Raw genomic sequence first — 17,267 nt, forward strand, 5'->3', positions numbered from 1 at the left:
AACCCGCTCCAATCAGCACCAGGCTCTCTGCTGGAGCAGAGCACGCTCTCCAATCAGCACCAGGCTTTCTGCTGGATCAGAGCCCGCTCTCCAATCAGTGCCAGGCTCTCTGCTGGAGCAGAGCCCGCTCTCCAATCAGTGCCAGGCTCTCTGTTGGAGCTGAGCCCGCTCTCCAATGAATAGTGGAATGTCTGCTGGAGCTTGGCCTGTTTTTCTGTGAGCATCAGGCTCTCTGCTGTAGCTGAGCCAGCTCTCCCATGAACATCGGTCGCTGCTGGAGCTGAGCTCGCTCTCCCGTGAGCATCAGGTTCTCTGCTGGAGCTAAGCCCGCTCTCCAGTGAACAGCGCGGTCTGCTGGAGCTGAGCATGCTCTACCGTGAACAGTGGAGTCTCTGCTGGAATTAAGCCAGTCGCCTGTGAACAGCGGAGTCTCTGCTGGAGCTGAGGCCACATTCCAGTGAACAGCAGAGTGTCTGCTGGAGCTGAGCCCACTCTCCATGAGCGTCAGACTCTGCTCGAGCTGAGCCCTCTGTCCCGTGAACAGCAGAGTCTCTGTTGGAGCTGAGCCTGCTCTCCTGTGAACAGTCGCTGGCCTTGCTCTGCCTCACGAACCAGCTGTCTAACCAAATTTGCAGCAGCAACAAATGGGAGAAATAAATTAAACGGGGAAAAAAATGCAATAGAGCACCAAATAAAGTGGGCAAATAACCAATGTGGATGAGCTATCCCACTAGTATCACGGGCACTGCCAATTGGCTTTCTGGAATTGTGAATGAGCAGTTTCTACTGGCGGTTTCTACTGGAATATCAGATGCCCACCATTCTTATTTCCCTGTTCAGAAAGGGTCCCTTCTGGTGCCAGTCCTATGGGAACTACAGCCTGCTTGGGGATTTAACGCATCATTCTGCATGCACTAGGCATCTATCCAACTGAATTAAATGACGCTGATTTACATTTAAAAATATTTGGATATGCACTCGAAGCTGGAAAGTAGGATTAGGCCTCTTTTAAGCCAGCACAAACACATGGATAAATGGGGGAGGTGGTTGTGTTGTGGTATTATCACTGGACTGGTAATCCAGAGACCCAGGGTAATGATCTGGGATCCTGGGTTCGAATCCCACCACAGCAGGTTTACACCTGTAAACTCAGTAAACTACATGGAATTAATCTAATGATGGCCATGAAACCATTGCCCATTGTCGTAAAAACCCATCTGGTCCACTAACCTTCAGGAAATCTGCTGTCATTACCCGGTCTGGCCTACATGTAACTCCAGTCCCATACAGCGATGCAGTTGACTCTTAACTGCCCCACGCCCCCAGTGAAGCCACTCAGTTCGAGGGCAATTAGGGATTTGCAACAAATGCTAGTCCAGGAACAAATTTTTAAAAATTCAGCCACTACAAAAACACGGAAAAGGAATAAATCCAAAGTTGGGAGTGCTGTGTCACACACCAGTCAAGCAACTGCCTGACGTAGTCATACTCAGTGAATCATACCTTACAGAGAATGTCCCAGACACCACTATCACCATTCCTGTCTCACCGGCAAGACAGACACAGCAGAGGTGACAGCACAGTGGTATACAGTCGGGAGGCAGTTGCTCTGTTAGTCCTCAACATCGACTCTGGACCCCATGAAGTCTCATGGCACAATGGAGGGTATTCTCAATGTGAAGCAGGGACATCTTGCATGAAAATAACCATGTTTCTCTCATGCCGCTTGAACAGACTGGCTAAGGCAATGCTTGTACTTACTGATTTGTTATGTTCTAGGTGTAACATAAGCGGCTTCCTTGTGGTGCACTTGACAAAGGAAGGTTCAGACGTGGATATAACTTCAACACGTTTATTAAACTATTTACACTTCTATTACTCGGGTTCGACACTACTGCTAACCCTACTATAGCTACCCAGACTGACTAACCAGTTGCTGCAATCCACGTGGTGGGTGTAATATTGAATCAACCCTGTGTCTCTACTCACTGTCGCCACTGGAAAGAGGCAGATCATGTGTGTGGTGTCCTTTATGGGTTGGTGTAATGCCCTCCTGTGGTCGTGTCACCTCTGTGTGTATCGTGAATGTCCATTGGTCGTGTCCGATCTGACTGATCTATTGGTTGAGTGTGTGTGTGTGATGTCTCTGGTGCTCCCTCTAGTGTCTAGCTAGCCTACCTGTATTTACATTGATGCACATCACCACATCCCCCCTTTTTTATGTTACATATTTTCTGTACACTTTAAGAAAATTGAACAAAAAACAGGTAGATAGATTAAGGTCTATACAAGTCATGGGAACAATGATTAAACAATAAGTCCAAATCATTTGTGTGAGTCCAAAAACCATCAATCATCATGGTCAAATGTCTCTCTTGGTTACGAACGCCATCAATGTCCCTGTGCCACAGGAACCAAGAAGTGGTCAAATCACTTTGCTGTCTGATTTGGAGTCCCTTTTTTGATGTTTGCGGTGGTGCTGTCGGATGGCATCTTGTAGCTGATAAGGTGTTGACGTTGAAGAGGTACCATCAAAGGTATCATTCGAGGTCATGGATATGCCATATGTTGAAGTTGGATAAGACTGTACATACTGGTTCTGGCCACATGCTGTGCAGGAAGGGTGATCCTGCTGAGAACCGTTGATGCTTGTCGAATTGGAAACAGAATTGCTGCTCACATAAATACCTGGTGAGGGTGTGAAACTAGAACCTTGCATCTGATAGGAACATGCCGTCTGGCCAGGCTGGGGTGCAGCAAATCCTGGGCTGTAACTAAGGCATCCAGTCTGTAGTGCAGATTGTGCTTGAGTTAGTCCTCCTTCGGTCTTGATTACATTAGTGGCCAATCCGTAGTGCTGGCCTGTTTGAGAATATGCTGCATAGACTGCTGGCTGCTGCATGCCTGAATACTGGGTTTGTCCAGCATGAGCTGTCATTGGCTGCACTGCTGGTGTGGAAAGAATGTGTGGATATAGCTGTGGTGCATCTTGGTGTATTCCTCTTGGACTGTAGACGCTGCTTGTTATTACTGACCCAGTGTAATTGTTAAGTGATCCATCTCCTGTCGTTGTGGCATCTGTTGTCACTCTGAGCGTGCCATCACTGAGGTTGCGGCACTCCCTGTCTGGAGTAAAGTCCGGCTTACGTGAATCAGTGTCGGCGTTTGGTTGCTCCCCATCTGGAGTCTGGTCTGTTTTCACTGAGTCAGTGTTGGTTTGTTGATGCTCCCCATCCGGAGTCTCAGCAGGTTCACTGGAGTCAGCATGTATTTACATTGATGCACATCACCACACTTACGAAGCAATTTTTCTTCTGTTGGGGACATTTGTTCAGAACCCTTTTCCAAAGCTTTCCTCGGTTGGTACATTCACAACCTCTCTGGTCGATTTCCACAGCCTTCTGCCCTGTAACTTTTCAGCAGCATTCTCTCGCTCTCTCTAAGCTCCACTCAGCCCCTCAAACAAAGGTTCTCTCGGGATTCTAGACTTGAACCTATCATCGTTATCTTGGCTGATTGCCCACTACCGTTTATACAAAGAACAGAGCTATGCTATTGATATTGTTATGGGTGAGGTGTTTTCAGAACCCCAAAATGTATCATGGAGTTCAACCAACCTCTCCCTTTAATGGATTTGTTGCTTTTCCTAGCACACAGCTTTTTCCCTAGGTGTGGAATTACAATTATGGACACCTGGGTTTATTCCATGAACTCAACTTAACATCTTAAATAAACATTGGATCTCTTAACACCCCTTACTTCAAAGATAACTCAGAAAATATTGCAACAGTAATTAATTCCTTAAAATGTTCCTCCAAACTTCCAAGAGACTTAACACCTTTAAACAAAATCACATCAGGTTAAAGGCTTCACTATTATAAGTTTAAGTCACCCAAATGAGCCAGAGATAGTCTTTCTTTTAAAAAAAAATATTTATTAAAGTTTTTTAACACAATTTTTCTCCCTCACAAACAATAACCCCCCCCCCCCTCCCGTAACAAAAAAAAACGAGAAATCGCGCAGAGCAAGATATATACATGCAGAGATAGTCTTTCATGGCAGAGATCCAGCTCACTGCAAAACACAGACACACACCCAGCTCTTTTCCTCCAAACTGCAAAACTAAACTGCAAAATGGCTGACCTGACCTCAGCTCCACCCACTCTCTGACATCACTGTTTTCTTAAAGGTACATTGCTTAAACATCCATCTCTTAAAGGTACTCTCACATGACAATATGCAACTAACCTTCCGTTGACAGACAAATAGGTTATCAGACTCTTTGATGGACTAATGGCTGGTCAAACTAGGATGTCCCGAAGAACAATGGACCTTGAGTGGATCATCCTGGCTGAACCGGGGCATCATGCCTATCCCCACCAAAGAGGTTAAGTCTGAAAGGGACAAGGTAACTCAGGCTGTGGGTGCCTCTGACTCTGACTCTGATGCTAGCAGTCTTTTCCCTTAGTCTATTTATTCCCTAAATTGCTTGCTACATCTTGGACCCCATGTTTGAACCCAAGTTCCTAATATCTCCCCATCATGACACAGAGATAAGAACTGGATAAAAGAAGGATTGCTTTTTTGTTGATGAGTTTTTTTATTCCTTTTATTCTTATAATAGTAGTACATATGAGAGAAAAAAAAGAAAATGTTGGTGTGTCAGCACCTGAGTTCTCATCAAATTAATTGAAAAATTCTTGTACTACCATGGAATATTTATCTTAGTTCACAAATTTGAGAACACAGTAATTCCTGCAGGTGGGTGACGCAAAACAAAATTACATATATCCTCAGATCTTTAAGAACAGATAAATTCTTAGTAATAATTCTCGGCAGTTGGTCGCAATCAATGAGAATGATGAGACTTTTGAGTGTTTTTCAAAAACATCCATCAAGGCAAGTGATGAGTATTCCATCAAATTCTTGACTTATAGATGACGAATAGGCTTTGAAGAGTACAGAAGTGGCCTACTCCTCATCGAGGTACCCAGCCTCTCAAAAGCCTCTGCTGCCATGATGATAATGTACTGGTCAAATTAATCCTCTGGAGGATGGAGGTCCACCCCCCATCCACTGAGAATGTTAAAGGTTGGCAATTAGTGACGATGGTAGTGCTATTAAAGGTCAGCGGGAGGTAAACGGGCTCTTTCATGCTGAAAATAGCCATTGTCTGGCATTTGTGAAATACAAGTGTCAGTTGTTACATCTCGGCCTAGGTCTGAACGTTGTCCTGGTCTTGTATGCCAGCATGTGCTGTTTCATTATCAGAGGAGCTGTGCATGGAGGCAACATCTATGAAATTGTCTGTAATCAGCCTTCCTACTGATCTTATGATGAAGGGAAATTCAATAAAACAGCCAAATTGCTGGACCGAGAATACTGCACTAAAGAGTTCATGCAATGATCATTAACTTCCGATAACCACAACTGTATTCCTTTACGTTGGGTACATTTTCAGCCAGTGGAAGGTTTTTCCATTAACTTAGAACTGTTGGTGTCAGAATCTGTTAAATGTTGCCTTTGTCCTTTGAGCAGTTACTCTCACCTACAATCGACACATAACTCTTATATTCCTATCTTGATCAAGGTTTTGATGAGAGCTGGATTGATGTTGTTCTGACAGGACTTTCGCTAAGTATATCTGAGCTGGTTACTGACAACTGTGTGGAGCTTGATAGCTTTATTGGTGCTTTCATCACTTTGCTCATGATTGGGTGAACACTGATAGAGTTTTACAGTCAAGAAGGGGTCAGTTTAAACACCACTGAATGTTCCTCTTACCACCTGTCTGTAAACAGATGTTTTGAATTGTTTTTTCTGTGATCTGATTTCTACTAATAACCCCATACCAAACTAAAGTTAGGACTAACTCAGAAGGTTAGTTTATTACATTTGTTCAAAAGAAACTGCAAAAAGAAGTGACTAGAACTTCCCACTCCACATTCACACAGTAAAGGGAGGGATAGAGAAAAGGACACTTCTGGTGACTATACAGAACAAGGACCACAGAGAAAATTAATATTGATTTGTTTTAGTCCCAGAATCAAAGTCCATTTAGGAATACGTCCGCAGAGGTAGGCTAGCTGAAGACCAGTGGTGCCAGATTCGATTTTCCGGTGGTATTGATGTCATAATGTGAAGTAGGCACGCAGAGATTGAATCAGTTATCTGGGCAAAAGAAAATAATTATCCTAGCAGTCAGGTTGGATGACTAGTTGTCCAACCTGGCCAGAGCTTGCTTCTGTGTGGCCTGCCCATCGGAACAGCAGATTCCGGTCTCATTGCGTGTCCTGAACTGATAATGCCTTAGTCATTTTAGGCTGAAAGAGGTTTATTTATTGAGGTTCTGGCATATGGGAAGTAATTGGACTGGATTCTTGCACCCCGCCCGCCACAAGATCGCCATGGGCGGGATGCAGACCATGTAAAGGTCCATTTACCTCGGGCAGGAATTTCTGGTCACCGGACAAGCACGGCCGGAGAATCCTGCCCATTGTCTCTGTCGATTCACCGATTCCACTAACAAGCTTGGCTTATTAAATGCAGATAACCTTTGTGTTGCTCTCTTTTAAACTGGTCTGTGCAGTTCCAAGTGGTCTGTCAGACAGAATGAAATGTGACATTTCTGAAACTGAGTGAATTATTTTGTTCTGGTTTCACAGAGAGAGTCAGCCATCTTAATTGTTTTTGTTCAGTAGAAAAGTTGTTTAAGCCTAAGTGAGTACTACCGGGCCGCCAATATTTCAATGGTGTGTAAGTGGATGGGAGAAGAGGAGGGAGCGGAGTGGAAGAGATTGGAGAGGGTGTCCTGCAGGGGGACTAGCCTACAAGCTATGGTGACGGCACCGTTGCCGTTCTCACCGAAGAAATACACCACAAGCCCGGTGGTGGTGGCTACATTGAAAATTTGGGGGCAGTGGAGACGGCATAGGGGAAAGACGGGAGCCTCGGTGCGGTCCCCGATAAGAAATAACCATAGGTTTGTTCCGGGGAGAATGGATGGGGGATTTGGAGCATGGCAAAGAGCAGGGGTAGCACAACTGAGAGATCTGTTCGTAGATGGGACGTTTGCGAGTCTGGGAGCGCTGACGGAAAAATATGGGTTGCCCCAAGGGAATGCATTTCGGTATATGCAACTGAGGGTTTTGCGAGGCAACAGGTGAGGGAATTCCCGCAGCTCCCGACGCAGGAGGTGCAGGATAGAGTGATCTCAGAGACATGGGTGGGGGATGGTAAGGTGTCGGACATATATAGGGAAATGAGGGACGAGGGGGAGATCATGGTAGATGAGCTGAAAGGGAAATGGGAAGAAGAGCTGGGGGAGGAGATTGAGGAGGGGCTGTGGGCTGATGCCCTACGTAGGGTAAACTCATCGTCCTCATGTGCCAGGCTAAGCCTGATACAATTTAAGGTGTTACACAGGGCGCATATGACTGGAGCACGGCTCAGTAAATTTTTCGGGACAGAGGATAGGTGTGCAAGATGCTCGAGAGGCCCAGCGAATCACACCCACATGTTCTTGTCATGTCCGGCACTCCAGGGGTTCTGGGTGGGGGTGGCCAAGGTGCTTTCGAAGGTGGTGGGGGTCCAGGATTAACCAAGCTGAGGGTTGGCTATATTTGGGGTTGCAGAAGAGCCGGGAGTGTAGGAGGCGAGAAAGGCTGATGTTTTGGCCTTTGCGTCCCTAGTAGCCCGGCGCAGGATATTGTTAATGTGGAAGGAAGCCAAACCCCCGGGTGTGGAGACCTGGATAAACGACATGGCAGAGTTTATAAAGTTAGAACGGATTAAGTTTGTGTTAAGGGGTTCGGCTCAGGGGTTCACCAGGCGGTGGCAACCGTTCGTCGATCACCTCTCAGAAAGATAGAGGGAATGGAAAAGAAGAAGACAACAGCAGCAACCCAGGGGGGAGGGGGGGGGGGGGGGCGGTGGGAGGAATCGGACGGACTCTCAGGGATGTTATTGTATATGTATAGGCACTTGTTTTAGGTAATGTATATTGGACTGTTGGATTGTACCTTTGCAGAGTATTTATTTTTGACAAGGCAGTTGCCATTTAGTTTGGTTTTTGTTTCTGTTCATATATTATTTATTTGTTTAAAACTGGCCACTGTTATTTATATTGCTTTATTGTTGTTTAAGAGAAACACTACGTACTGTTATGTTTGGCCAAAAAATCTTGAATAAAATATATTTTAAAAAAAAGAAAAGTTGTTTAAAAGTAAGAAATAGCAATAAGAGTTGGATTCAGTTCTGTAACAGTAGTAATTACCTGGGTTGGATTTTATCTTTTTCCTGAAAGGATATATCTATATAATTTTATCCATGCATTTTCTTGCATTGTCCGATGGCAGGATCATGGCCACACTTAAACCTGTTGGTCAGAGCCATAGCCCGTGCTTGTGTCCCTCTTCAGCATCATATCTGAGATGTGGTCACAGTCCCAAATGTTGTTGCGTCAAATACACTCAGTCGGTTCTTAATGCCTCATTAAATGAACTAAGCTGTCTATAATGGTATGTTTTTATATTGATTTCTAAAGCTGCATTGAGCATTGTATAACTATATATATATATAACAGCATGACATCACTGGAAATGACATCACCAATCGCTAGCCCGGGTAACTGTGCAGAGTAAAGAATTAGCTTGTGTTGAACACACCTCATTAATAAAGCTCCTTTAGTTGGGCGGCACGGTGGTGCAGTGATTAGCAATGCTGCCTACGGCACTGAGAGGAGCTGAGTTCGATCGTGGCCCCAGGTCACTGTCTGAGTGGATTTTGCACATTCTCCCTGTGTCTGCGTGGGTTTCGTCCCCACAACTCAAAGATGTGCAGAATAGGTGGATTGGCCACACTAAATTGCCCCATAATTGGAAAAAATAATTGGGTACTTTAAATTAAAAAAAAAAAAGCTCCTTTAGTTTGTCAGTCTCCGTGCTGCCTAAAATCAATCCTCCAGACAGAACAGGTACCTCAGGAAGACCTTTGGCAGGAGAGGCTGGATTCTCTGCTTTGGGACACCGGAGGCGAGAATCGGAATAGGGTGGAGAATCGCACGAAATGCAAAACATCCATTTTGTACCCGACGCCATGCCCCGGTCCCTCACTGGCGGAGATATTGAGGTTTGCTCCCCGCGCTGGCAGATCCATGCAAAACCATCATGTGCATGGATTTTAATATCATTGGCGGCTTGGACACTTCATGTTCCACCCCTCAGCAATGTTCTACTCCTCTTAGGTGGTGGGGGAAAACTAGTGCAAGTATTTACAAGTGGGAACTGGGCACCATGGCTGTGGAGGGGGTGGTGGGCTAAGGAAAAGCCTCAAAGATTGTCGGGCTTGCTGGGTGGTTGCTGCCCGGGTCAGGGGCAGTAGCATGGAATGACTTGGTGCCAAGTCTGTGGATTTGGGGTGTTCCCCACAGGATTGGGGTGACCTGGCTCAGACTGCCATTGCTGCAGTATGTTTTTTAAATGCACCCCTCTGGTGCTACTTAGAGGCTTCTGGCTGCTCACACTGCTGAGTGCTCATTGTGTCCTGTGACTGTTCAGAGAACCTCCGGTCATCTGAGAGCCCACCCAGGCCACTCCTCTGGGCACCCTCATACCCCAGCTGTAACATCAAGGAGATGGGCAGGGCGGAACAGTGGTTGGCACTGCTGCCTCACAACACTGAGGACCCTGGTTCGATCCCGGCCCCGGGTCACTATCTGTGTGGCATTTGCGCATTCTCCCCATGGCTGCATAGGTCTCGCCCCCACACCCAGAGATGTGCAGGGTAGGTAGATTGGCTACACTAACTTGCCCCTTAATAGTAAAAAAAGAATTGGGTACTCTAAATTGTAAAAAAATGGGAATGGCCAAGCTCAATCAGGGATCCACCAAGTTTTGGCGCTCCTCAGAAGCACTGCCTTACTGCAGAGGAAGCACGGGATTAACAGCGTTTACCCCAACCAAAGGACACCTGCACTGTTGCCTTTGTAACCCTCCCTGGTTCTCTGCCTCTCTCGGGGCATAGGACTCACCAGTGACTCTACCCCTCATGATTATCAGCTGTCTCGCCTGGTGAAGCTAGCAGCGCTGACTGCCTGTGCCATCTCCCCCAGGCACTGTTCAGGAGGGTAGGTTTGAGTCCGCGGCACATCCTGCTCGAGTCATTGCTTACAGGTGTGATATCCTGCACCTTCTTCCCAATGAGCAAACCTGGGCCCTTCTTTTAACTTTACAATCAACTTCACTCAGATCACATGACCTCCCTTTGTTCCTTAATTTTACTCCAGATTAAAGAAACAGGCCTGAAACACAATTTTATAAACCTCTTAATTGTAGCAAGTGTCCTATTCCCAACCATTCAGTTGTTTATTCAATGGCCTTCCCTGCATCATAATGTTCGAAGTGAGGATGATCACCAATCATTACAGTGTTTAGTTTCATTCACAATTCCTCATATAATAAAGCAGTCCGTAGTTGCATGCAACAAGACTTGGACAACATTCCGGTTTGGACTAATAAATGGGAAGTAATACTTGTGCCAGCTCAAATGCCAGGTAGTGACCATCTTCAACAAGAGATTCTCAGCACTTTTGCTTGACATTCAACAGGATTGTTATTACGGAATGCCCCACCATCAACATCCTTTAGGTCACCATTGACTCGAAACTTAGGCCAACTCAGAGATATTGTGTGACTTGTAGGGGAAGTTACAGGTGGTGATGTTCTCTCTGTGGAGAGAGAAATAGAGTTAACGCTATCAAGAAGAGTCATCTGGACTTGCAATGTTAACTCTATTTCTCTCTCCACAAATACTGCCTGACCTGCTGAGTTTTCCCAGCGTTTTCTGTTTTTATTGCACTAATATTACCCCTCCCCACTAATGCGTTAACTGGTCCTTCACTGTGTTTGTCTACAACTGGTCCTCTAGTGTCTTCATCCCCTACAGATCATCCTCCACGTTATCCCCTCATAAGGCCCTGTGTCAAAGCCCCGCCCCCAACGTCCAGCACTCCTCCCGCCTCCCTCACCCAGGTCCTCCAGAATCCCGACGTGCCCCAGCAGCAACTTCCGCGCCGCCTGATCCGAGCCGCAGGAAACCCGCGGAATCGATGATCCATTTAAAAGAATTGATCGGCGGCCCGTGTGTCCGAATATTTTTCCGCGATTTGACGGCGGACTCTACTCGATTGTTAGTTTGCGGATATTTTGTCCTCTAAGCGGTGTTTGGGCTGTATTCCCCCCACCCTCTCTCTGAGCGGAGGCAGGCCTGCTGCTCTCGAGTCCTGTTGTAACCGGGAGAAAGCGGCGCCGCCCGGACCGGGCGGAAACCAAGGCCCCACCTCGGCTTCAGCTCGTCAATAAATACAGGATGACAACTGGATTTGGCTTCGGTACTCCGGCTGCTGCCGCTGGCAGCTTCACCCTCGGAGCTGCCAGGTAACTGATGGTGACGCGGATCCGGTGCGGGCTTTGTTCTGTTTATCATCAGGAGTAAAACTGTCGGCTTGAGGCTCAGAGCAAACCTGTGGTATCTGAGTCACTAAATTAGCGCGTGTATCTGACAGGAGAGTAAACACTATTCCAGTCAGCAAACACATGCTAGGCATTGATGATCAGCTTTTAAATCCTCTTATCCGCCCGAGGACCCTCCTGGCCCCGGGTCACTGTCTGGAGTTTGCACGTTCTTCTCATGTCTGCGTGGATCTCACCCCCACAGCCCAAAGATGTTCAGGGTAGGTGGATTGGCTCTGCTAAATTGCCCCTTAATTGGAAAGAAGAAGAATTGGGTACTCTAAATTGTAAAAAATAGTTTAAAAAAAGAAAAATAAATACATTCTCGTCACACCACTTGACTGATATTTTGCTTTTATTTTACTTATGAACTGATACACCAGACTTCATCCTGCGCATTAAATTGTCAAAAGCTTCCTTTTTTGAGGCTTAGCAGATGGATAAAAGAGTCATACAATTTGCTACACCACAAGCAGGCCATTCGACCCCTCGTATTCTGGTCAGCTCTCTGCAGGAGCAATATTCACCCAGTCTATTGCATCCTAATTAGGCTTTTAAAAAATATTTATTAAAATTTTTAACACACTTTTTCACCCTTACAAACAAACCCACCCCCTCTCGTAACAAATAGAGAGAAAACGCACATAGCAAGACATAAACATGGTAAAACGATATGTTACAGAACTTTGTACATTGAATTCCTCCCGTACATGCCAGTTTTCCAGATCCTTCATGTATTATCTTGCTCAAATACCCCCCCAGACAGACCCCCCTTCCCCCTCCCTCTCTTTCCCCCCCCCCCCCCCCTCGCAAGACATCCCTCCTCTTCCCCCCCCCCCCGGGTTGCTGCTGCTGCTGACCGACCTTCATCTAACGCTCCGCGAGATAGTCTAGGAAAGGTTGCCACCGCCTGTAGAACCCCTGCGCAGACCCTCTCAAGGCAAACTTTATCCTCTCCAGCTTAATGAACCCTGCCATATCATTTATCCACGCCTCCACGCTGGGGGGCTTCGCCTCCTTCCACATTAGCAAGATCCTTCGCCGGGCGACTAGGGACGCAAAGGCCAGAATGCCGGCCTCTTTCGCCTCCTGCGCTCCCGGCTCGTCCACTGCTCCAAATATTGCTAGCCCCCAGCTTGGCTTGACCTGGGCTTTCACCACCTTAGATATTGTTCCTGCCACACCCCTCCAGTGCCGGGCATGACCAAAACATATGGACATGGTTCGCCGGACTTCCTGAGCACCTCCCACATCTGTCCTCTACCCCAAAGAACCTACTCTGCCTCGCTCCCGTCATGTGCGCTCTGTGAACCACCTTAAATTGTATCAGGCTAAGCCTGGCACACGAGGAAGAGGAATTAACCCTACCTAGGGCATCAGCCCATAGCCCCTCCTCAATCTCCTCCCCCAGCTCCTCCTCCCATTTACCCTTCAGCTCCTCTACCAACGCCTCCCCCTCTTTCATCTCCTGGTATATCGCCGACACCTTGCCCTCTCCAACCCATACGCCCAAGATCACCCTGTCTTGAATTTCCTGAGCTGGGAGCAACGGGAATTCCCTCACCTGCCGCCTCACAAACGCCCTCACCTGCATGTATCTGAAAGCATTTCCCGGGGGTAGCCCAAACTTCTCTAGTGCCCCTAGACTCGCAAACGTCCCATCAATGAACAGGTCCCCCATTCTTCTTATCCCCGCCCGATGCCAGCTCCCTAATTAGGCTTTTACGGGTTATATAAAAAGTACTTACTTTAAGAGTTCTGCCAGTTTTGAAATATGGGGATAGTTTGAATACAGAATTTTAGGCAAATTTGAACTACGTGTCCTTGATCAGTATGTACCTGTCAGGCAGGGAGGAAGTGGTTGAGCAAGGGAACCGTGGTTTACTAAGGCAGTCGAAACACTTATCAAGAGGAAGAAGGAGGCTTATGTGAAGATGAGACATGAAGGTTCAGTAAGGGCGCTCGAGAGTTACAAGTTAGCTAGGAAGGACCTAAAGAGAGAGCTAAGAAGAGCCAGGAGGGGACATGAGAAGTCTTTGGCAGGTAGGATCAAAGATAACCCTAAAGCTTTCTATAGATATGCCAGGAATAAAAGAATGACTAGGGTAAGAGTAGGGCCAGTCGAGGACAGTAGTGGGAAGTTGTGCTTGGAGTCTGAGGAGATAGGAGAGGTGCTAAATGAATATTTTTCATCAGTATTCACACAGGGAAAAAAACAATGTTGTGGAGGAGAATACTGAGATTCAGGCTACTAGACTAGAAGGGCTTGAGGTTCATAAGGAGGAGGTGTTAACATCTCTGAAAAGGGTGAAAATAGATAAGTTCCCTGGGCCGGATGGGATTTATCCTAGGATTCTCTGGGAAGCTAGGGAGGAAATTGCTGAGCCTTTGGCTTTGATCTTTAAGTCATCTTTGTCAACAGGAATAGTGCCAGAAGACTGGAGGATAGCAAATGTTGTCCCCTTGTTCAAGAAGGGGAGTAGAGACAACCCCGGTAACTATAGACCAGTGAGCCTTACTTCTGTTGTGGGCAAAATCTTGGAAAGGTTTATAAGAGATAGGGGGCGCAATTCTCCGGAAACGGCGCGATGTCTGCCGACTGGCGCCCAAAACGGCGCAAATCAGTCTGGCATCGCGCCGCCCCAAAGGTGCGGAATGCTCCGCATCTTTGGGGGCCGAGCCCCAACCTTAAGGGGCTAGGCCGGCGCCGGACGAATTTCCGCACCGCCAGCTGGCGGAAAAGGCCTTTGGTGCCCCGCCAGCTGGCGCGGAAATGACATCTCCAGGCGGCGCATGCGCGGGAGCGTTAGCGGGCGCTGACTGCATTCCCGCGCATGCGCATTGGAGAGAGTCTCTTCCGCCTCCGCCATGGTGGAGACCGTGGCAGAGGCGGAAGGGAAAGAGTGCCCCCACGGCACAGGCCCGCCCGCGGATCGGTGGTCCCCGATCGCGGGCCAGGCCACTGTGGGGGCACCCCCCTGGGGCCAGATCGCCCCGCGCCCCCCTCTGGACCCCGGAGCCCGCCCACGCCGCCTTGTCCCGCCGGTAAGGTAGGTGGTTTAATTTACGCCGGCGGGACAGGCATTTTAGCTGCGGGACTTTGGCCCGTCCGGGCCGGAGAATCGCGGGGGGTGGCCCGCCAACTGGCGCGCCGCGATTCCCGCCCCCGCCGAATATCCGGTGCTGGAGAATTCGGCAACCGGCGGGGGCGGGATTCACGCCAGCCCCCGGCGATTCGCCGACCCGGTGGGGGGGGGTCGGAGAATCTCGCCCCTGGTGTATAATCATCTGGAAAGGAATAATTTGATTAGACATAGTCAACACGGTTTCGTGAAGGGTAGGTTGTGTCTCACAAACCTTATTGAGTTCTTTGAGAAGGTGACCAAACAGGTGGCTGAAGGTAAAGCAGTTGATGTGGTGTATATGGATTTCAGTAAAGCGTTTGATAAGGTTCCCCACGGTAGGCTACTGCAGAAAATACGGAAGCATGGGATTCAGGGAGATTTAGCAGTTTGGATCAGAAATTGGCTAGCTGGAAGAAGACAAAGGGTGGTGGTTGATGGGAAGTGTTCAGACTGGAGTCCAGTTACTAGTGGTGTACCACAAGGATCTGTTTTGGGGCTACTGCTGTTTGTCATTTTTATAAATGACCTGGAGGAGGGTGTAGAAGGATGGGCGAGTAAATTTTCAGATGACACTCGGTGGAGTTGTGGACAGTGCGGAAGGATGTTACAAGTTACAGAGGGACATAGATAAGCTGCAGCGCTGGGCTGAGAGGTGGCAAATGGAGTTTAATACAGAAAAGTGTGAGGTGATTCATTTTGGAAGGAATAACAGGAAGGCAGAGTACTGGGCTAATGGTAAGATCTTTGGCAGTGTGGATGAGCAAAGATCTCGGTGTCCATGCACATAGATCCCTGAAAGTTGCCACTCGGGTTGAGAGGGTTGTTAAGAAGGCATATGGTGTGTTAGCTTTTATTGGTAGAGGGATTGAGTTTCGGAGCCATGAGGTCATGTTGCAGCTGTACAAAACTCTGGTGCGGCCGCATTTGGAGTATTGCGTGCAATTCTGGTCGCCGCATTATAGGAAGGATGTGGAAGCATTGGCAAGGGTGCAGAGGAGATTTACCAGAATGTTGCCTGGTATGGAGGGAAGATCTTATGAGGAAAGGCTGAGGGACTTGAGGCTGTTTTCGTTAGAGAGAAGAAGGTTAAGAGGTAACTTAATTGAGGCATACAAGATGATCAGAGGATTGGATATGGTGGACAGTGAGAGCCTTTTTCCTCGAATGGTGATGTCTAGCATGAGGGGACATAGCTTTAAATTGAGGGGAGATAGATATAAGACAGATGTCAGAGGTAGGTTCTTTACTCAGAGAGTAGTAAGGGCGTGGAATGCCCTGCCTGCAACAGTAGTGGACTCGCCAACACTAAGGGTATTCAAATGGTCATTGGATAGACATATGGATGATAAGGGAATAGTGTAGATGGGATTTAGAGTGGTTTCACAGGTCGACGCAACATCGAGGGCCGAAGGGCCTGTACTGCGCTGTAATGGTCTATGTTCTATACTACCAAGTGGAAATATAAATTATAGGTGAGTACCACAAAAGTAATGCTGTTTTTTTCCCAAATTCCTCAATCTTAATTTCAAAGAAAATATAGTATAAAACCAGTTTCATGTGACCAATCTTTAATAGGCAATAATGATCAGGTCTCATTGGCCAGTAAATCATTGTAACTGTTTTTTCTGTGTTGGTGAGTTTGCATCATGCTGCTTAATTTTTCAAGCAATCTCATTGGCTGCCGATAGGATTGTGACTGAGTGTTTGCTTGGTAGTACTTTGAATTACTGCTGATAAATATGATTGCCAGGTTTGTGTTCACACTGTAATGATCGTTGGCTTCATAACTTTTTGATTCTGTTTGCCTAGGTTTTCTTCATGCTGTCCTTGTTCAATTTGTTCATCTTCCAGCTTTCGAGGCTCCTGTTAATCAAATCCCACTTTCTTGGGTGCGACTTGCTCATCCTGCTCCCTTACTCAGATTACTGGTAACCATGGTCTGGCTGTCCCAATTAAGTTCTGGTCATTGGTAACTTCTGGAATACTGATGGTGGTGGTTGAGGTGGGGTGCGGGGATAGAATAATATTGAAACTCAGAGACGAGTGGTTGGTTGGCCATTCGCTTTTTGGAGATTGCCTTCTTTTAAAAAAAAAAATAATAATAATTTAGAGTACCCAATTCATTTTTTCCAATTAAGGGGCAATTTAGCATGGCCAATTCACCTACCCTGCACATCTTTTGGGTTGTGAGGGCGAAACCCACGCAAACACGAGGAGAATGTGCAAACTCCAGGATCAAACCTGGGACCTCGGCGCTGTGAGGCAGCAGCACTAACCACTGCGCCACCGTGCTGCCCTGAGACTGCCTTCTTACACTTGTGGTTCCAGCTCTAGGTTGGATGTCGTCCAGGTCCTGCTGAAAACTATCACTGCTTAATTATTGGAGGAGTTGAGCATGAAACTGAAAACTACTTCCAACAGACCCACACCTGACCTTGTGTCACAGGAAATGTGATGGTTGGACTGAAAATGTTTCCTTTAAATTCCTGTAGCTTGGATTGCAGTGATTGACCTCTTGTTAGTAATGGCCATCATTCTTCGTGCCTTTTATGACTGTAGATATGGAGGACTTTCCTGTTAATCCTGACCTGCAATTTACTAGGACTCTCCTTGATTGCCAAGGGCATCTACC

At 47.2% G+C, this 17,267-nt stretch overlaps 1 protein-coding gene across 4 annotated transcripts in view; it reads left to right on the forward strand.

Annotated features, from left to right (window-relative positions):
- Positions 1 to 11,050: 11,050 nt before the first annotated feature.
- Positions 11,051 to 17,267, forward strand: part of nup58 (nucleoporin 58) — a 101,161-nt gene continuing 94,944 nt past the window's right edge. For 3 of the 4 annotated variants that reach the window (XM_072476902.1, XM_072476905.1, XM_072476906.1), the window contains exon 1: positions 11,051 to 11,435. In XM_072476902.1, coding sequence (XP_072333003.1) covers positions 11,368 to 11,435 — 68 coding nt within the window. In that variant the 5' untranslated portion in view covers positions 11,051 to 11,367. Of the gene's footprint in view, positions 11,460 to 17,267 lie in introns of all 4 variants that reach the window. The other variant, XM_072476904.1, reaches the window with a different exon arrangement.

Source organism: Scyliorhinus torazame, chromosome 15 (assembly GCF_047496885.1).
Source record: "Scyliorhinus torazame isolate Kashiwa2021f chromosome 15, sScyTor2.1, whole genome shotgun sequence".
In the NCBI taxonomy this organism is placed as follows: Eukaryota; Metazoa; Chordata; class Chondrichthyes; order Carcharhiniformes; family Scyliorhinidae; genus Scyliorhinus; species Scyliorhinus torazame.